The 22086-nt window shown below is 39.3% G+C and overlaps 1 protein-coding gene across 1 annotated transcript; it reads left to right on the plus strand.

Moving 5' to 3' along the window:
- The first annotated feature begins 5095 nt into the window (after nt 1-5095).
- Nucleotides 5096-5495, plus strand: LOC114660071 (anaphase-promoting complex subunit 16-like). The gene has a single exon (XM_051933620.1). The coding sequence runs from the start codon at nt 5169-5171 to the stop codon at nt 5493-5495; it is 327 nt and encodes a 108-aa protein (XP_051789580.1). The 5' UTR covers nt 5096-5168.
- The last annotated feature ends 16591 nt before the right edge of the window (nt 5496-22086 follow it).

The raw sequence follows: 22086 nt of genomic DNA on the forward strand, positions 1-22086 counted from the left end.
TATATTTAAAGGAAGTTGCTACTTTGAAAGCTGAGCCAATGATAAACAAAAATCCAAAGAATTAAGAGGGGTTCCCAAAATATTTCATATGACTCTATCTATCTATCTATCTATCTATCTATCTATCTATCTATCTATCTATCTATCTATCTATCTATCTATCTATCTATCTATCTATCTATCTATCTATCTATCTATCTATCTATCTATCTATCTATCTATCTATAACTGGGTAGCTGGATGAGTGCGGGTTCATGCTTATTTCCTGTCTTGCTCCTTGTGTTACTGGGATAGGCTTTTCCTCCCTCTGACCCACAGATTCAAAAAATGGAAGCCATCATCATCTCCCTTCTTTATTTGAATTTTCTTTTTCTAGCATTCGGCTCAGTGGCTCCATAAGCCCTCAACCCATTACTCGGCAAAAGGAGCCTAACAGGAAGTGACAGCCTCAAAAGAGTCCAATTTTTTCTCCAAGTGCCTCCACAGTGAGACATAATAGAAATCATGCTGTGTGACTAAACAAAGAAAACTAATCTGGCCCAAGCTGACCCATTCCTAACCTAAGCAAATCCCCTAAAAATTGCAAATTTCAAAAGTTAAGTCTAGCTCTCTGTAAATCAACACACTCTGTCTTCCTTCCTCAAAGATTTCCCATTTCACCTGAAAAAGTGAAACATACCAGAAGCTTCCTTCACCCATTGCATGACAATATTTATACAGAATATGCTTTACAAAGAGTGCTCTGCCCGGGGGCAAGAAAAGGACCAGGAGATGAAACGTAGTCAAAACCAGAAAATGGTTGAAACCTTTATGACAGTTCTTATTTGCCCCAGAATCAAAATCAGAGAAGAAACAGTAAGATTGGAAGCCAGAAATTAAAGAAGGAAGTTTGATAGTGTTTTTATCCAAATTACGGATATGGAATTAATCTTGGCGCCAGATTTAAAGGATCACACTGATGACACATGGTGTGGTGACGTCCAAGACAACGTTCCATGGCAAATGTGGTTCAACGGTAATGTGAATCATAACATGACGGAGCCCAATTGAAAAACAAAATAATATTTTGGCACCATGAATTAATTATGTTCATTAAGCATCATAATGCAAGGAAACCACACAAAAAAAGTTCTACTGAAAAAGCAACCAATATTCCCATATATTTTTGTTCTAAAAAGTGTATTTTAAGAGAAAACAAATTCTCAAAGTGAATAACTTGTAACAAAGAGAAGAGTCGGTTGAATTTAAAGGCATCAGGCACAAGACAAGTATGAACTTTGGATGAGACTCTGTTAGCCTTCCATCTTAGAGCCTCACCAAAAACAAAACAAATCTCTACCATCAGCCACCCAAGATACTCAAAGAAGTGGAGCAATAACATGTAAGAAATTACTTTTCCCATCAAGTCCTTCTGCTCACCTGTGTCCACCTCCTCATCCGAATTCACCAGCACACCACCATAGTCTGTAATTTACTTTTGCATTTTCAGATGTCAATTAGACTTTGAATTTCCGAGTCTGTGATAGTCTGCTGTCAGGGGACTAGATAACAATAAAATGAATTCAATATAACAAAGTATCTTCTTAAGGAAGTCACAAAAGTGTGTTTAAAAACTGGGAGGGAAAATAAATATAGTAATACCGAGATAAATTAAATAAAGACCAGGAAATGAGAATCAGCAAGAACATTATAGCTCAAAGAAAGCTGACTTCAACTGGAGCAGGCCCAGAAATAGGGAGCTGGAAAAAAAACAACTATAATTGTCCCAAGAGGAAGGATAACTGTAAACCCTTGAGTTGATTTAAAGGGCAAACAAACAATGAATCTTTATAAATAAATGATTTATTAGAAAAAAAAACTCAAAATACGAAGAAAGAACAAAAAGAAATACAAAGGATCTCCTAAGCAAACAAGTAACCGATACGTTAACCAGAAATCAGAATCCTTAGAAAAGAATTTAAAAAATCACACAAAAAAACTGAAAATCCTACAAGATACAGTGATAATTACAAAAAATCCAACAACTTCTTGGCTTACTTATAGATAACTGCAAATATTAAGAAAGAACAATGAAAATCAATTAAACATAAAAGGAAAGGAATTAGCAAAAGCAGAATCATTAACAGAAACAGTGAATGGGAAGTCTAAACCTTGCAAGTACCCCTTATGTGAATGACCAAGGAAGTCATATTGGACTCATCACTAGCTACATCCAAACAGAAGCCATTAAGAAAGGTAATAGGATGTTAGGTTATACAGCACTTTGTGGATTTGTGGAGTACAAGTCCAAGGAGGTTATGCTCAAGCTTTATAACACACTGGTTAGGCCTCATCTGGAGTACTGTGTGCAGTTTTGGTCTCCTGGCTACAAAAAGGACATAGCAGCGCTAGAAAAAGTCCAGGGATGAGCAACTTGGCTGATTCCAGGGCTGCAGGGAATAAATTAAGAGGAAAGATTGAAGGAGTGGAGCCTTTCCAGATAAAGGAAGTGGAGAGTTAGAGTTGCAGGCTGAAGTATTTCAGAGTTTGAAAGGAATTAGTATAGTGTGGCGATTCCCAACATGGGGCGCAATTAGATTTTTTAGAGGGGCAATTCGAGAACTTAGGTACTGTGAAAGGGTACAGCCCGGACACAGACAGGAAGACACGTTCTTAGGCATCACCACACGTTTATTCACACTAATATATACAAGTCTCTATGTGCACCGCCACCAAACACCCCCCCACAGTCTCTCACTCTTCAGGCTTCTCTTCTAAGCCTCTTCTCTTCTTCTCTCACACTCAGGCCTCTCTTCGCCCACCTCGCCGAATGCCGACCACACCCAGCCACCTGTGACAGTACGTTAAACAATTTATAAAATGAAAAAATAGAAATTCACTGTTAAAAATGAAAAAAAATAAACAAATAATTGTTATTTTTATTTTTTACAGAAATATGTTTATATAAACATAGAAGGGATCGTGACGAACCCTTTAATTTATGATTTTAAAACCGGCTGGGGTTTTTCTACTTAGAAATCGTTTTTACCATTAAAATAATATGAAGTGTAACAATGATTATAAAATTTTGCAATATAACAAAAATATAAAATGATCAAAATATTACAGAAAAAGCTGTCATTAAAGATATTTTATATTTATGAATATCACATCTCTTATTATATGTTTTCAAAACTGTATTTGCTGTATTTTCATATTACTTCATATTATATTATTTTTTTTAAACAATTTCTTAGTGATTTCTTTGTCAGTACTTCAACTATCCTTTCCTTCTTTGGTTTCCATGTTCTTTGGAAGCTTGTTTAGACCAAATTAATGACATTATGGGCTTCCTTCACGTGAGTAGGAGTTCACTTTTTGAATAGGTAATAATAAGAATAAGGTATATGTTACAGTAGTGGACATCATGATTTTAGAGAGGCCTAGGTGGGGCATGTCCAAAAAAAGGCCTGGAACCACTGTTATAGTGCATCCAGGCTATTACTTTAAAATGAATTTAACAAGAACACGGGGACACAAGATAAATTTCACAAACACATTAGGAAGTTTTTCTTCACACAGAGAACCACAGACACATAGAACAAGATACCAAGTAGTGTGGTAGACAGTAGGACTAGGGATATTCAACTTGACTTGATGTTGTTTTGAAGGAAATAAATGGATAAGATTGTGCTGAATGGCCTGTTCTCATCAAAAGTTTTTCTAAGCAGGTTACAAGAAATCCCCAGCATGCACATGAAGCCCTGCCTCCTCCTCCTCCTCTGATAAACTTTACCAGTCCTGCTTGTCCGCACTTTCAGCCACATTGTTCATTTTGACGTGTTTCCATTTGTAGCTGCCCCACTCTCACCTTCACCGGCATTTTATGAACATTGGTTGTTATGACTTTTACTCGGGCAGTAAACATTCTACCCAAGTCACCGTGATTTATAATTGCATGTGTTTCCGCAAAATGGCTAAACAAAAGCCAGTTTATTTTTTTTTTCCTTTTGATATTTCATTAGCATAAAGAAAGTAAAGGGAAAAATAAAGTCAAAATCACATAACAACATTTTTTATAGCAAATGGTATAGTAGAAGATTATTTTCCTTCTTTCTCCCTGTAGAAAGGGGTCAACTAAAGTCTGACTTGAAAGTGAATTTGTTTTCAAACGTCGCACACCTCATTTTTGCCAGTGGCTGGCTTTTCCTAATCTGGTGTCACTTAGCCAAAGGCGTTTTGCTTTTGTGCATCTGAGAAGCATTGTGTGCGGTGCTTCACATCCTTTCATTTCATATCCTTGACCTTTCGCACCTTATTGCACACTTACTTAGCTAAGCATTTGTGAATTGTATTTTAAAGGAAGTGCAATTTAATTTACACCTCCGTGTTTTCATTATTTATACACGGTGGATGTAAAAAGTCTACCTGTCATTACTAAAATACTGGCTTTTGGTGACATAAATGTTGAAATCAAGACAGATATATCAGACATTTTTCACCATAATAAAAGCTTGTAACTTATAATAATAAGCAAGACGATCCTCTTTTGGAACACTAGATAAACATTATCAATTTTATATACTTATTCCTTTTCTGGGCTAATGTTTACATGGTGTTTAAGTGGCTGTGCATGTATTTTGTAAAAATGGGTTGAAGGATTCTCAGTTAATTGGAACTACAGGTTATATCCCACCGCTGCCTCAATGAGTGGTGTAGAGTGGGCCACTTGTTCTGCCTGTGATCGCAACTTCAGTGATTGTATTGTATTCCCATCTAAAGGGAGCTTTTCACCCTGACACTTCTGTATTAAACTGTCTTTCTACATGTGTTTTGTAGATTTGGGAAAACCACATGAACTTGCCACTTGCCATGTGTTGTGAAAGGTGCTGCAGGAATGTGGGGTAACAGGCCCACTCCTGCATGCAATTCGTTCTCATTATGAGTGCAGTGAGAGATATGTCTGAATATTTAGAATCAAATTGAACACATTGACTGTGTGCGTGTCGGGCTCCTTCAAGGCTCTGTCTTGTCACCTCACCTGTTTGTGGATATCATGGACAAGACACCGGAGTGCAGCCAAGGATGTGAGTGTGTCCAGGTAGGGAACTGTTTTTAAAAGTTAAATTAAGTTTGATGGTGACAGACATCCTGCTCCTGGATCTATCTACTCACGCATTAAGAAGAGTATGGCAGCTTCATCATCTTCCTCTTCAGCTGGTGGTGTTAGTGGAAGCTCAGTTACAGGATCAGGTTTCAGTGCATCTGAACTTCTTCCTCCTCAAAAGGTTCTACTTACATATCCTAAAGGAGCCGGAGATATGATGGAAGATGGCTTGGTCAGGTTCTTCTGTGAGTCTGTATTCAGTTTCCAGGTTACATCAACCCTAAAACAAGTTAAACACAATCAGCCAGTGCCCCTTATGGAGAAACTGACAAGTTTAGAAGAAGAATGGGAAGCTGATGAGTGGAGATATAAACCTATTGAACAACTTTTAGGATTTACACCCTCATAAGCAACACTTTTAAACGTTACTTTTATTTTTTTAAATTTATTCTTATACTTGAATGTGTATCTTTTGATTTTATTTTGGTCACATTTCTGCCTCATTGAGAGATGGGATGTTGTGTTTTCTTTAGGTTTATAACTGTGCTGACTAGAGCTTTTAATAAATATTATCAGAGTTAAAAAATTCTTAAAACAAAAAAGTGGGAACTTGAGATGAACAAGCTGATTGACGTAGAGGTAGCCATTCTGCAGGTGCCGTACTGGTCCGTGGTGGTGAAGCAGGACCTGAGTCTAAGACCCTAAGTTTACCGTTCAATCAACATTCCTGTCCTCGCTTATGGTCATGAGCTGTGGGTAATGACTGAAAGAACAAGATCACAAGTACAAACAGCAGAAACAAGGTTTCTTCACAGGGTGGGCTGAAACTCCGAGATAGGGTGAGAAGCTCAGCAATTTGAGAGAGTCCCAGGGTAGAGTCGCTGCTTCTCCACATCGAGAGGAGTCAGTTGAGGTGGTTTGGGCATGTTGTTAGGATGCCTCCTTAGGTAGCTCCCCTTACAGCTGCTACGTGCATGTCCAACTGAGTAAATACCCTGCAGCAGACTCAGGACACGCTGGACAAAGGAATGGAATCTGTAGTTGGAGATAGGAAAGTCTGGTCTTGACCTACTTTCACTGTTGCCCTAACCAGGAAAAGTGGATTCAGAACATGACATGAGATGAGATAATTATTAAAACTTCAGTGTCTTAGAGCCTTGTCAAGGATAAGCTCCTACTTTGTGTTTGGTGCTGCTAGAATGAGTTCTGGTACTCCCCCACGACCCTGAATATGCCTGAGAATGTTATGTTAATCAAAAAAATAACTGCTGGCATGGACATGATTGCTCATTTTCATAGCTCACTCTGTTCCATTCTGGGGTGCAGAATCCTAGATAATTAATAGCACAGGGAATGGCAGGCAGCTTGTTTCATATAGCTGACCATCCCAGTTATTTCTGTCTCCCTTTTCTAAATGGAAGTCCTTAAACATGCATGTGAAAAACAGTCTTTTAAATCTGTAGCTGTGTGACGTCATGCAAACACACATCCAGGAGTGGAATGAAAGTACAAACAAAGACGACTCTGCCCCTCTGGGGCCTAATTAAACACAGTGAAAGCGTCCCGTCTAGTCCGCCCCGAGGCAGCTAAGCCGATTAGCCAGTCCTTCCCTACAAAACATTCTGCCTCCTTGCATCTCAAGGAGCCTTTGTCCTTTACTCTCATACAGGACTTGCCAATGTCCTACAGATGGCGACAATTTAAGCACTCTAATTTGCCACCCTGACTAGCCATTATTTGGACAGAGTGCTGCCTCCTAACCTCCTTAGTCTTCAGTGTGGCCTCTAGTCTAGTCAGCTCATGGCAGGGACATTTTTTGCTTCATTCTTGTTCTGCCAAATCTTTGTAGGATTCTTTTATAAATCCTGCCAGGATCTTCATAAGCCTCCTGTCACTGATTTTAAGCCAATAGTCAACCAGACATTGGACTGGACTTGGACTTATTCTGCCACTATGGCCTCTTTAGCATTTGTGATGTAAAATATTTTTAATTTATGATGTTGTTTGAATAGGCTTAAACCAGCAGGAAGCTAGAAAATTCACATAACAAGATTCTGACATAAAAAGATGGGTAACCTGTGGCCTCATGCCATAGACCAATAGCCCAACAGAGTCATTGTTATTTATTTAGACGAAAAATGGAGAAATTAAATCACAAGCTCAGTAAATACATAAAGAGAGCAAATGGAAGCAGGGATATGCAGAGGAGGACGATCAGGATCTGTCTGGCGTGGCTGGATAAGAAGAAGGATTTCAAATATTTTACAATCAGGCATTAAAGTTAGCCCACATACATGTTGTAAAAAATACATTTTTTTAAAATAAATATTGGCACAAGTCAGAAATATTATACTGGTGAACATTACTATCTATCTATCTATCTATCTATCTATCTATCTATCTATCTATCTATCTATCTATCTATCTATCTATCTATCTGTATTATATAGTGCCTTACATATCTATCTATCTGTATTATATAGTGCCTTACATATCTATCTATCTATCTATCTATCTATCTATCTATCTATCTATCTATCTATCTATCTATCTATCTATCTATCTATCTATCTATCTATCTATCTATCTATCTATCTATCCAGTCCATCTGCCTAAGTGGTGATTTTATAAAGGTGACAATGCACAAACTTTGAAAGCTTTTCATTGCTCTTTAGTTTTCTGCTGCTTCTTTCAGAGATGCAGGATTTGTTGTTATGTGTGCTCATAACTTAACTCTTTAAGGAAAACAATAACCAAAACATGCTGACATATTGAAAGTATGGCCTAGGGTTCAGCCCTCAGACATTGGGCAGGAAATGTATCTCTTTGAGTATCAGAGACAGCCTTGGGTCTCAGGTAGGAGTCAATGCCTGCTGCATGAACTGTAACAGTCAATTTGCTTAAAAAAAATCAAAGGTAGATTTAGGTTCTGAACTGACGAGAATGCCGTGCCGCTGGTCAGTCCATCACAGGAATAGTGCTAGCAGCATTGCCTTGTTTCAGTAGTAGCATAACCTACAGCAAACACTGGAGACCATTGATGTTTTATAAGGCTAATAAATGTTTTATCTTCAGAAAATATTTGGAATGGAGGTATGCTTATAAGCCTCAATAGACTCTTTCCATCCTTGCTGGATACAGTTCTTAATTTTAAGACTAGAATATGAGGTGAAAAAATGCATTAAATGGATTGTATTTCAGCTCACAATCCCACCATAAAAATTCAGTGTGGACTGCTCCATACAGCACCTCCATGTAAAGTTCACTTTAGTGGATAGGCTCCAGCAGAACCCCAGGACCCTGTTCAGGGCTAAGCGTGTTTGAAAATGACTGACTGAGGGATACAACAGGAAATCGGTCAATAAAGATTTTACAATAAAATATAGCAAATTGTACTATACAATAATATAGAATCAAGTACATTAACTTCTATAATATTTACTATATACACAAATAAATCAGTAAAATGAACAGGATATTGAAATAAACAACTTAAATAATGCTTAATTTGAATCAAAAACACATTGAGTCAAATGAAGTAAACAAGCTGCCCAGATAGACAGATTGGCACAGGGGTGGCTTAACGCTTCTGTGCACATCGACCTTTGCAGATCTGCTGTGGTGGCTGAGTGTTTGTGTGTTCATTGCTTTTTCTTCATCATCCAGCATGTGCTCTGGAGGGTCAAACAAGTTGTCAGCTGTCTTCCTCTATAAATTTGTTTGGGAGTGTTTGTTTGTGAGCGTGTAGGCACATGCTTGTGTGTCTATATGTAAATTTAAATAAATTATCTGTTTCAAAAAATATTTGTACAAACATTTTGCTAATCAATAGGCCTTGTCCCATGACTAAACAGAGGAGGCTGCAAAAATCCCACATAAATTAAACAAATTCCATGGCAGTTATCATTGGACACAGGATAAACTGTTTTTGAAGGATATGGGGATAAGCACTGGACAAAACTGAACCAAACACAATAGGCCAGAAGCCTGTCACAAGACAAGCACCATGCAACTTGTTTGAAGAAGGTAGGTCAGGTCAGGAAGTTATCATTGTACATACGTCTCAGCATTCAGGGCAGATACAGTATCTCAGAAAACACTTTGTCCAAATGTTGGTATCTTTGCTGGGATATAGACATCCAGGTGTGCTACATAACTCAAAAATTCAGAATTTTGCAACATAAATTGTAATTTTAAGACATGAAAATCAACACTATGCTAAAATCAACTTTTCTTGATGGTTTTAACATCATACAATCAGAATCTGAACCTAATGAATCAGCAAATTTTATACCCCATCACCAAAGTTCTCTTTACATGGAAGTAAAACTGTGGATTAGTTAGCTTAGATGGTTGCTTTTAACTGCTGAGAGTGACTTTAATGGTCATAGAATGGGATTTCATTGGTATCTCTTATATGTGTTTCTCTTCTGGTTCGTCCTGCTTCCACTTCAAAACCAGTCCCGCCCACACGCAGCTGACACGGCATTTCTCGATTCCTATTCGTCGTCTTCCATGTGATGCACTATAATGGCCTGCTGAGTGTAATACATCCAACAAGTACTCAAGGTGCTGCCACAACGGTAGAGTAGCTTTACCACCTTTGTGGGAGCCACCTGTGTCTTTACAACAGCTTCTTACACAGCAAACATCAGTAGCTAAAAACTATCGTGAACACATTTGAGAATAGAACTCTTCTCTAGCATTTGCTTCCATGGGTGCATAGATAACTCAACCTCCTGGCCACGGACCATACTGTTTTAAAATACACGGGCAAATTTATCACCAAATCTCTCCACTATACGCTAACACTTCTACCTCTCCAGAATATGGACAGTTGTATGTTTTTGACACAGCGCGAGCTACTGAAGTACGCTTACAAAATAAAGCAAACTCTGCATGCAGCGAAAATGTACTTCTCCAGCTAGATTCCATGCTCAGAACCATCAACCCTGCTCAGTCCAATCCAATAGCATCTGTACAAATGGTTTTTAAGGAAAACCCTGGGCAGGATTTACGACGATACAATGCCCCGACATTGCAGCGATTTTCGTCGGAGAAGACGGCGAAATGCCTGCCGAAAGGGACATTTGCATCTATCCCATTCGCAACTCCTGAAAACATATTTCCACACTCAATATGAATTGCGATCCTATGGTTTACCCACTTTTATTCCCTTACGGAGACATTGGCTGGTACAAAGATTTACAACATGTTCCCGATAAAAGAACCGCCAAGCGAATAAGGCTTACTCAATGCCAATTTTACGCGTACAGATTAGCAATGAGGAATACATTTAGTATTTTGCACTCCAGCCACAAACTATTCCAACAGTACGTTGTAGATTCGTATGTTAAAACAGAGGGCGCGTGTCTCCACTATCTCAGATTACATCAACAAGATCTGCGCGTGGAACAATACAATGTTTGAATACAGACGCACTGCAAGCAAGCGCTGGAAATAACAATGTACGTGTAGGCAAAATGATCATATTACCATCCACATTTCCAGGAAGTCCAAGATACATGCAACAAAACTATCAGGATGCCATGGCCATAGTACGTAAATTCGTAAAGCCTGATTTATTTATCACTTTCACATGTAATCCTACTTGGCCGGAAATTCTACATGCACACTACGTCTTTCAAGAAGTATTTACAGTATTTCTGCTTGATTTCTGAATTCCTTTCTCACCGTTTTCCATTCCTATTCTTACACCGCCGTATGCTACAGCAGGCGTCGGCTAGTAACTAATTAACTTGTTACCATTGAAAATAGGGAAACCCACATATATTCTGTATTAATCATAGGTCATTAACCATACTGTAGGTGCCATGTACTGTGGGGGGCAATGAGTCAATTACCCCCCAATCTTAAAGTTAGAGTGATGCTTGAGAAAAAATGCAATGATAAAACTGAGCCTGAAAGTCCATACTTGTTATGTCTCAGCCAGAGTTCTTCCCCTTGAAATTCTATACACCTTGTGATTTTTCTGGATTTTTTTTTTGACCTTCTGTTTTATGTCTTGACCTTGCTATTGGAATCTGTATTAGGACTTGTTTCATTTGGAAATCCTTCCTGTAACAAGCAGTTCCACTTTGCCTTTGTGCTCCATGGAGCTTCATTACGATGTCCGCGGCTCAGAATAAAAGCCCAGTTTTTAAATGGATAATCGGCTCACTCACAGCTTATAGAGGGGGTGTGGTAGTTTGGCCAGAGCGGTTTCCTTGCTTATGTGCACAGGTGACGAATTGTCAGCATCCGTAATTGATGCCGACAGCTGCCAATCGCCACACCTGTGCCACATCACCATTATATATAGTAGGAGCGCGAGTGAAGAAAGCTGGAAGTTGAGAGCCGATGCCAGTGTGAGTGATTGAGAGCAGAAAGAGCAAGCTCGCGGTTAGTAGAAGGCAGCTGGGCAGTGAGCCCCTCCTGCTGAGTGCTTGTGAGGAGCAGGAATGACCAGAAGGTGGTTGGCTCGCCGCATAAGGGTACGGAAGACAGCGGGAGTCGGAGGCTTGGGAGGTTGAAGCCCCAACGTGAGCGCCCTGGTCACTGGGGAACCCAAGTCTCGGTCTGGTGAGAGCTGAATGATGCCCGGGATCGGGAAGCTACCAGACCAGCAAAGGAAGAAGATTAACTGCAGGTAGGGTGACTCCCCTGGTGCAGAACCCAGATGGGAGAAGCAGGGGAGCCACCAGCTGAAGGAAGGCGCCGGGCTTTGTTTTTAAAGGACTACTTCCAGCTATTGTTTAAACCTCATTTTTAATGGAACAATTTATTGGATTTTAACCTCCACTGTTTCACCTCGATTTTAATGGATTATTTATTTAATGACTTTTTGAAGCACTGCACTTTATTTGAACACTTTGTTTTGGTTTTGTTGTTTTTAAAAAAAAGCACTTCCGCACTTTGCACCTTTCCTCTTGCTTTCGTTTGGTGTCCTCATTGTCCAGCTCATCCAGTTACATTACTGATGGTGTTGGGTTCAAGGGGCTCCATAAAGGGAAGTGGGAGCCATGGAGTAGAACCCACATTGTCACATGAAATTAAAATACTTTTCTGTGAAGAATAAATCTTTTATTTTATAAACATTTGGTGCTTGCCCTTAGTGTTAGCTGGGGTTTGAAAGTGATATCGTCCTCTTGTGGTCATTATGGCAAATGTTTGGGACTACGGGCTTTGGAAATCTTTAGTGCCTGGGATTCCTAGTTCATGAAAATACCACATGCGTCTAAGTATATAACTTCCTGCAGGCTACTTATACAGGCGATCTGTACTTGATAATTCAGGTAGTCTACTATGACTGTGACACCAAATGTTACCAAAGCAGCTCCAAAAAACAAAATAATATAAATTGAATTAATTAGATCTTTAAAATAAGGGACTTGACCTATACAATCACAACATTCAATGCAACTGAATTATTATAAACATCTTTAAAACGCTGACCCCTGTTTCCTGTTTACTGTGTCCACGCCAATGTCCAGAGACTGCATGCAATATCACCATCCAATCAACACACAATGAGAGTCAAACATAAAGCAAACTGTAATGAACAATGTAGGAAGCCAAGATTAAACTTGAAGAGACGATAGTACGCACATTTTAACACGTATACGCCAACTAAGAAGGTGGTTACATTTTGACTTTACACTAAATCAGTGTTTGTTAAGGCTTTCAAATCCTGAACTTACAGTCATGTTTTTATGTTGATCATCTAATTTAATTTTGCTACATGTGTCCTGTGCTACCCCTGTTATAGGAGTATTCCTATTATTATTGTTCTTGTGGTTATTTCATTATTAAATGAAAAATGAAACACTACACATACAAGTTTCATACAAAAAAATCTTATTGATCTTGTTTTGTTATTCCAAATAACACAAATATTTCCTATAAATGCAAAAAAGTCTACAAAGCCTTTCCACAAATATGCAAAACCTCTGCTCCTTGCATATCTAAGCCAGGCTCATCGAGATTTAATGTTTTGCTCAGTCTCTGAACTGAAGCAGTAAGTGCTGCCAATGACAAGTCAGTGCCCATGTTGGTGAGTAATGGAGGAACTCATTGAAAAAAGACAAGGCAGCCTAAAGAATAAATGAGAGAATTGAACTGAAACATAAAACTAATTCAATGAAGCAGACTGAATTGTCAGCACATGGCAAGAGTCAATTTAACAGGAAAATACAAAGGAACAATCATTAGAACCAAAAATCAAACTCGAAAGATATGTAGCAAAAAGCTAGAAATTCTTAGCCCTAACTATAGTTATTCGAGAAAGAATGACAAATTACTTTAATTATATCCAAAGCTTCAATTCCTTAGATGTCATGCCATCACCACTTATAGAAATCATTTGATGATATCATGCATTGCACAACTGACAATCACGTGGATGACAACGAGTGTTGTGATTATAAGCCATATTTCCATGGCCATAAAAAATTAGTTCAAAATGGCATTTCCCATAAATAGAATCAGTTCCAAAATAATGCCACAATAAGTTAACTGTTATAACGATACAAATTAATGACATGTAAAGTTAATTATATCAGCTTAAAAATATATAAAATTGAATCCTAGTGTTAAGATACTGAAATACAAATAAAACTAATGGGAAGACCAGGAGAAGAGTTGTAAAACAAGCAAGGAATCGTAACCTGAAGACCAGTGGCATAGCTGGCTTGCTGAAGGCCTCTGTGCAGCTCCCTGAGGTTGGCCCCTCCTGTTTAGCATAACTGCTAGTACTTTATTTGCCATTACAGTAATCCCTCGCTGTATCGTGCTTCGCCTTTCGCAGCTTCACTCTATCGCGGATTTTATATGTAAGCATATTTAAATATATATCGCAGATTTTTTGCTGGTTCGCGGATTTCTGCGGACAATGGGTCTTTTAATTTCTTGTACATGCTTCCTCAGTTGGTTTGCCCAGTTGATTTCATACAAGGGACGCTATTGGCAGATGGCTGAGAAGCTACCCAACTTACTTTTCTCTCTCTCTCACTTGCGCTGACTTTCTGTGATCCTGACGTAGGGGGATTGAGCAGGGGGGCTGTTCGCACACCTAGACGATACGGACGCTCGTCTAAAAATGCTGAAAGATTATCTTCACGTTGCTACCTTCTGTGCAGCTGCTTCGTGAAGCGACATGCTGCACGGTGCTTCGCATACTTAAAAGCACGAAGGGCACGTATTGATTTTCGGTTGTTTGTTTTTCTCTGTCTCTCTCTCTCTTCCTGCTCCTGACGGAGGGGGTGTGAGCTGCCGCCTTCAACAGCTTTGTGCCGCGGTGCTTCGCATACTTAAAAGTCAAACAGCCCTATTGATTTGTTTGCTTTTCTCTCTCTCTCTGACATTATCTGCTCCTGACGCGCACTCCTTTGAAGAGGAAGATATGTTTGCATTCTTTTAATTGTGAGACGGAACTGTCATCTCTGTCTTGTCATGGAGCACAGTTTAAACTTTTGAAAAAGAGACAAATGTTTGTTTGCAGTGTTTGAATAACGTTCCTGTCTCTCTACAACCTCCTGTGTTTCTGCGCAAATCTGTGACCCAAGCATGACAATATAAAAATAACCATATAAACATATGGTTTCTACTTCGCGGATTTTCTTATTTCGCGGGTGGCTCTGGAACGCAACCCCCGCGATGGAGGAGGGATTACTGTAGATCCTAGAGGTCGGCTGAGCAGTGGTGTCCGCGACCGCGTCACTATCAGATCACACGCTGGTGACAAACAAACCAACTCTCTAAATGGAATTTGTAATAACTTTTTTAATCACTTTATTAAAACAACTCTAAGTTAGCAAAAATAAATTGTGGGAATGGAATGTGGGTGGTAGTAGAAGTACATAAATATATGTAAGATGTGTTCCCGCTTTCTTTTCCAAGACAACTTGCGAAGGAAGATGATTAAAATGCAACGTAAGCTAGAAAGTAGAAACTGTTCTGTGCTATAAAATGAAGCCATTTCAATTTGTAACAAATTAAAACGACAACACCAGCTGATAGGATACTACTACACAATCAACTTGTTCTACACAAGTTCGGAGAAAATTGACATCATTAAGTGAGGTGTCAATCAAGTCAAGTTAAGTTGGGGAGCAAAATAAACTACATTTTTAAAGTGGAAATTTCGAGATTAAATTTGACATTTCGTGCTTTTCTCCAACTGTGTGCCTATTTTTTTTTTCTGTACCCTAATAAGCTTTCATATGACACTCAGACGGTGGGTTACAACTCGCCTTTTCATGGCGACTTTGATATGTGACTTCTTTTTTTATTTCAGGCACTGTGCGACTTTGTGAACTTGAGCCTTCGAGTTTCTCCGACACTCTGTCACTCGATCAACTTCCTTTTGTTGTTTATATCACTGTTTAAACCAACAAATAGTACGTTTTTCCTTTGCCTCCACTTGGTATTCGCTGAAATTTTTATATTTTTCCCCCGTGCTTTTCCCATTGTCTTTTCACAGAAGGCTGAGCTTAAGGGCTATTTATATTGATTTGCATATTCAAAGAGGCATAATTCTGGGAGGAGTTGGGGCGGGACAGAAGGCACGTGCACGTGCATTACTTTTCACGCTGATCGGGATTTATGTAGTGGAAGAACGTGAAAGTTTGCGTATGTACAGATTCCTGCATCTGGATTTTTCTGTGCGTACGCACATTCCCGCTTTTGTGCTTACGCCATGTTATAGTGAGAGTTCTACGCAGGGTGTTATACATGAGGCCCCAGGACTCTTAAAACTTGGACCTTCATCCTTTTCCATAGATATCAGGAATGCCACACACCCCTTTCCAGCGAACTCATGACCCCACATGCTCACCCAATCCGTCTACTGACTTCATAGGAAGAGTCACCAGACATGAATGTCACTGCCCAGGTAAGTAAACCTCTCAACAAGGTCGACACTCTCCCTGCAAACAGACACACTGCTGATGGCTGTGCCCAAGAGGTCATTAAATGCCTGAGGTGTCAATGGTTCTAAGAAATTTGCCTTGTCGGTAGGAAATTGTTTGGTCATATATATTGCTTGTTTGTCTTTAGTAGTTTCTCCATTTTTAAGTTTTATCAGATAGCACCTGATCTGAAGCCGTTGTATCACTATACTTCCAGACTCAGTAGTTGCAACCATTTCAGTCACCGCACTGTCGTCATAACCTGCTTACAACTGTTGTGACGATTCACCAGTTTCAGCATTCTCAGTTCCTACCGCTGTCCCTTGCTCAGTTTTGAGAAAGGTAGAAATCTTGGTAAGCTTAGCATTTTTCAATTTCTGTTGCAGGCATGCCTTACGTTTAGCAGTACCACTCTTATAATATTTGCCGGATCCGCTGCTACTGGCCGACATGGTGTTGTATTTCGAAAATATAAAAAAATCGAATTGTTCTAATATTTGGCCTTTGCCAACTAACAGGGGCCATAACTTAACAACAGAATTGCTATGATTTACTGTTTATGAATTTGAATTTACAATAATAATGTATTTTTACATTATTCATGTGACGTCTTTCAAAACTTTTTCTGTTCACGTCCGCTATGGCACGCCAAAGGTTGCCAAATTTGGGAATGTGCACTTCTCTGTAAGGCAGACTAAGCCGTGTTGTGCCTCCGATTAGGCTCCAAGCCTCCGAACTCCCGAAGTCTAAATTCTTCTAAACTGTAGACCTGCCGAATTCGTAATAATATCATGGATTGGATTGGACTTGCCTGGCGATGGTGCAAATATGGCACTGAAACTGTGAATTATTAACACAATGAACTGTGCAAGTGATTTAAGTTATTTGATTTTTTTAAATCTATATGGCCCCGAGTGCGCACCCTAAGCTCGTAGGCCCTTGCTCTTTGCACAGTCTGCACAGTCCATTGCTACTCCACAGCTGAAGACTATCGGAAAGATTGTCAAACCCAAAACATAACCCAAAAACCATAGTAGAAAAACTTAAAGCAAAAATCAGACACCAACAAATCTTTAAAATGTATTCTTTAAGAAGGGTTTATTTGGAATCCAACAGACTTGGATTGTGATGGTTTTGTCACGTTGATCTTTAAACCTTCACACTGATAACATAATTCATGAAATTTCCAGGACTGCTCTTCATGGCAACCACAGATGCCAGACAGCTACCACATCACAAAATAACCGCAACTGGAAGTAAACAAAATTAACGAAAAACTGTTTAAAACAGTTAAAAACACAAGGGAAAACCAAGACAAACACAAGCCTGGGAAGGAATCATAACACCCAGAGGGATAAAAACAGAAACCATGAGGATTTTCTTTAAAAAGTGACAGAGAACCTATGCCCAGGCGAGTATTTGCCTTTTGAGCTTTTTTAAAAATAATATATATTTTGGTGTCTAGAAAGTCAATAGCAGGTACATCCAATGGCAAGCTTGGCAGCTGACTGTAGAAAATTCTAAACTCTGTAATACATCAACGGCACCTTCTTTCCCATTTATTTATTTTTTTGGCGATAAGTTATATGTTTTTCCATCTTTTCACTGAACACACATATTACTGCTCAGGTTTAGCTGCAATTAGAGCCTAACCAAGCAATGCTGGGCACAAGGCAGGAACCCATCCTGGACCCAATGATCATAGACTGTATAGCACATTCTCTCATATAAGGCCAATTTAAAGTTAACAGGCAACCTAACCTACACATCTTTGGAATGTAGAAGGACAACCCACAAGGCATAGTGGGAGACTGTGCAAACTTCACAAAGACAGTAGTGGAGCCAGGATTTTAACACTGAAGAGGTTGGGAAGGGGCTCTAACCAATGATTGGCTTCCAATTTGTTGTAGTGGACTTTAAATCCTAAGGTTGCTGATTCAATTCTTGCTTATGATTCACTGTATGAACATCAGAAAAATCATCTAACCTGCCAGTGTCATATCATGATCTTGCAAGTCACGTTGGGTTAAGGTGCCAGTCTAATATTGTGCGTAATAATAATCATCACTCCTGTGTCACCCTTGCTCTTTCACTCTAATTGAATTATTGTAACCAGTTGAGCTTTAAAATATTATACCAATCTTAAGCAATTTGTACCACTCAGCTCAACTGTAATATAGTGGTACTCCAATCTGTCTCATTATTCACTGTAATTTTCACCTCTTAATCCAGCTGATAGGGAAGAAATACTTAAATAAACTCTGCGGTCACTTTATTAGGTACACATGCCTGTTAATGCTAATACCCTGCTCCTCCAATCATGTGGCAGTATCTCAACATGTGCAGCATGCAGACATGACCAAGAGATTTCGTTTTTAGAAATGGTCAAGATGCATAATCTAAGTGACCGTGTCCATGGTGTGATATTTTGGTGCCAGACCTGGTCATTCCAGCGTCTTAGAAACAGCTGCTCAAGCTGCAGAACCTGTTGAGACAAATAGTGTGTGGCAGTTGGAAAAAATTGAGTAAGTAATGAGACACAGTCAGAAGAGGCCACATTATTAAGTCCACCTATCCAGTATGGAACAGGATCCCTTGTACCTTCAGAACAGACTGAATTAGTCAAAGTATGGATTCAACAATGTGCTGGAACTTTTCCTTATGGATTTTGGTCCATGCTGACTCCATAGCATTGCAAGGCACATTCATGCTGGGGACCTTCTATTCCACTTCTTCCTAAAGGTACCCTACTAGATTGAGATCTGGGAACTGTGCAGTCCTTTTAGAAAAAAATACAGCAACTGCCATGTCAGTGGAATATCCTTGAGAAGATGGGAGTTTGACAGATAAACTCTTGAGTCGCTGTTCCAAAGACTTTCTTTTTGATTTTTTCCCAGTTTTGTTTTTTGGTCATGTTTTGGTTCTGACAAAAGATCTTTTCAATTCCTGGATTTGGACTTTTGTTTTGTTCTCTCTGACTTTGATTCCTGGGATGATTTTTGGTTCTGCCTAAAAGATCAGTTTGACCTCACATTCATCTCCTCTTCCTCTCTCATTCCACTCTCTGGTTTTCAAGATCATACAGCTGCCTATTCCTACCACGTGATTCCCAGCGTCATGAAGCATTGCAGGCAGTGTGGTGTAGTGGTTAAGGCTTTGGACTTCAAACCCTGAGGTTGTGGGTTCATATCCCTCAACTGACACTGTGTGACCGAGAGCAACTCACTTTACCTGCTTGTACTCCAATTGGAAAACCAAAAAATATGTAACTATCTGTATCATAAATGTTGTAAGTCACCTTGGATAAAGGCTTCAGCCAAATAAGTAAATGTATGATGTCAATGACTTAGCAAATGCCCCAACAAGGTGGGGGAGCCTCTGGACCCAAAGGGCCCCCTTATCAGACCTCCACAAAACAACTACAAAAACATATTTGTCCTTGACAATCTCTTCCCATTGTAGATAAGTGTGAGCTTATTAATAAACATGTGCAAAGCAACCTGACTAGTTAAAGAGAAGTAAATAATAACATTAGAGTCTCAAAATGGCTCATACCTTAACTCCATTGCAGTTTTTGCAACAAACTGCTAGACATTTGTTTAAGTAGTTGCTGACTTCAGTGTAGAAGCAGGCGATTTTAAAATAAGAAAAATAAAAAAATTGTTAAATGCATGAAATTGGCAAAGATTTGACGGAATCCCATTAATATAAGTCCGGGTTCACTGTGTTTAGGGTTTTTGTTTTATATTTTCAACTTCAGTTTTTATTATAATTAATAGTTATGCCAGACGAGATTAGACAGGAGTCCCAGTGGACTATGATGTTTGCTGATGACATTGTGATCTGTAGCGATAGTAGTGAGCAGGTTGAGGAGACCCTAGAGAGGTGGAGATATGCTCTAGAGAGGAGAGGAATGAAGGTCAGTAGGAACAAGAAAGAATACATGTGTGTAAATGAGATGGAGGTCAGTGGAATGGTGAGGATGCAGGGAGTAGAGTTGGCAAATGTGGATGAGTTTAAATACTTGGGATCAACAGTACAGAGTAACGGGGAGTGTGGAAGAGAGGTGAGAAAGAGAGTGCAGGCAGGGTGGAATGGGTAGAGAAGAGTGTCAGGAGTAATTTGTGACAGACGGGTATCAGCAAGAGTGAAAGGGGAGGTCTACAGGACGGTAGTGAGACCAGCTATGCTATATGGGTTGGAGACGGTGGCACTGACCAGAAAGCAGGAGACAGAGCTGGAGGTGGCAGAGTTAAAGATGCTAAGATTTGCACTGGGTGTGACGAGGATGAACAGGATTAGAAATGAGTACAACAGAGGGTGAGCTCAAGTTGGACGGTTGGGAGACAAAGTCAGAGAGGTGAGATTGCGTTGGTTTGGACATGTGCAGAGGAGAGATGCTGGGTATATTGGGAGAAGGATGCTAAGGATAGAGCTGCCAGGGAAAAGGAAATGAGGAAGACCTAAGAGAAGGTTTATGGATGTGGTGAGAAAGGACATGCAGGTGATGGGTGTAACAGAACAAGATGTAGAGGACAGAAAGATATGGAAGAAGATGATCCGCTGTGGCAACCCCTAACAGGAGCAGCCAAGAGAAGAAGAAGGAGTTATGATTAAGTCCGAAGTGTTTTGATTTGGTCTATTTAATTTGTAGAACTATTATTGTCATTTCAGATTATTAATTCTTTCCATGAATGCCACCTTGTTGTTGATAGCAAGTATGTTGTTGTTAAACTACCGCGTACAACCTTGTGTTTTAATTTTTAAAACCAAAAAGAGGCTACATTCACATTGCAGCTCCTTTCCCATTTCTTCACTCATACGTGGCACAGATCAGATATTTTTGGAGAAATGTGATTAGCGAAACAAGAGAATGAAATCTAATTTTTTCTGCTCTCGTAACAACTGATTTGCATCCAAACCTGTCCCTAAGCAGTCCATTAGACCACTTGTTCCTATTTCCGTCAGTGGTCTGCACACAAACCAACAGCTGTGACCTTTTATGTCCTGTTTCTTTTCCTTGCCTTCAGAAACCTACAAATCTGCAGACACGAAGCAGAGCAGCAACCAGCATCTGTCTGACAAAATTGTTTTATCCATTTAACACATGTGGGCGCATACTCAGGATAGATATCTGTAGTCATATCAGATTTAAAAATAAATTTGAGCAGTCTAAAACAAATCACCTACAAGGCAAAGGCAGATTACAGTCACTGTTAGCTGCCTTGTAAACGTAGCCTTTAAAGACTCAAGCCTATTGAGGCAATGTCTATTTTATGTTCAACAACAGTATTCAAATGAGAAGTCAAAATGTGTGAAAATGCTAAATATAGGAAGTTTAAAGAGGGGTTCCATTGTAAATGCTTTTTAGTTAGTGTTCCCAACATCCTCTATTGCTGGGGGCCCACGAATTTTATGTAATGCCAGTGATGACATCACTTCACGACCAGTATAAAGGATAGCAGCCCATTATGTTTGATGTCCAAGCTTATGGATAATTTCCACATGTCTGAATGATTTGTTGGTAGCCAGGACTTTTGCTTTGTTCTTCTGATTAAGCTTTTTTGATTTTCGCTTTTTAAACTGACTCCAGAGGTTTTTTCTATTTGGTTTTCACTTCTTGCCTGGCAAAAGACTATTGTTTTGCTTAATCCAATAATGATTGGTTATATTTCCTAGTTTTATATATTCTTTATCAACTTTTAGCTCATTAAAATGTGGTCCCTGCTTCCTGGAAATGATCACCTCCAAATTGTTTCCCAATAATATCAGGTTGATGCTAAAACCTCTAGGAGGACTGAAAACCTCCCATCAGTCTCTCCTTCACTTTCACATTCCCTGTAAATCTTTTTGGGAGGCAAGTTAGTGCTGGAGAATGTGAATTTCCCCTTGGGATTAATAAAGTATCTATCTATCTATCTATCTATCTATCTATCTATCTATCTATCTATCTATCTATCTATCTATCTATCTATCTATCTATCTATCTATCTATCTATCTATCTATCTATCTATCTATCTATCTATCTATCTATCTATCTACAGTGGTTAGTCCTGCCCCTGTACAAGCTCTGATTGGTGTTGGGCAACATT

The sequence above is a fragment of the Erpetoichthys calabaricus genome, chromosome 11 (assembly GCF_900747795.2).
Source record: "Erpetoichthys calabaricus chromosome 11, fErpCal1.3, whole genome shotgun sequence".
Classification (NCBI taxonomy): Eukaryota; Metazoa; Chordata; class Cladistia; order Polypteriformes; family Polypteridae; genus Erpetoichthys; species Erpetoichthys calabaricus.

What these genes read in the sequence shown, in the direction of transcription:
- LOC114660071 (XM_051933620.1), top strand. Translation starts at nt 5,169, where the DNA reads ATGGCAGCTTCATCATCTTCCTCTTCAGCTGGTGGTGTTAGTGGAAGC.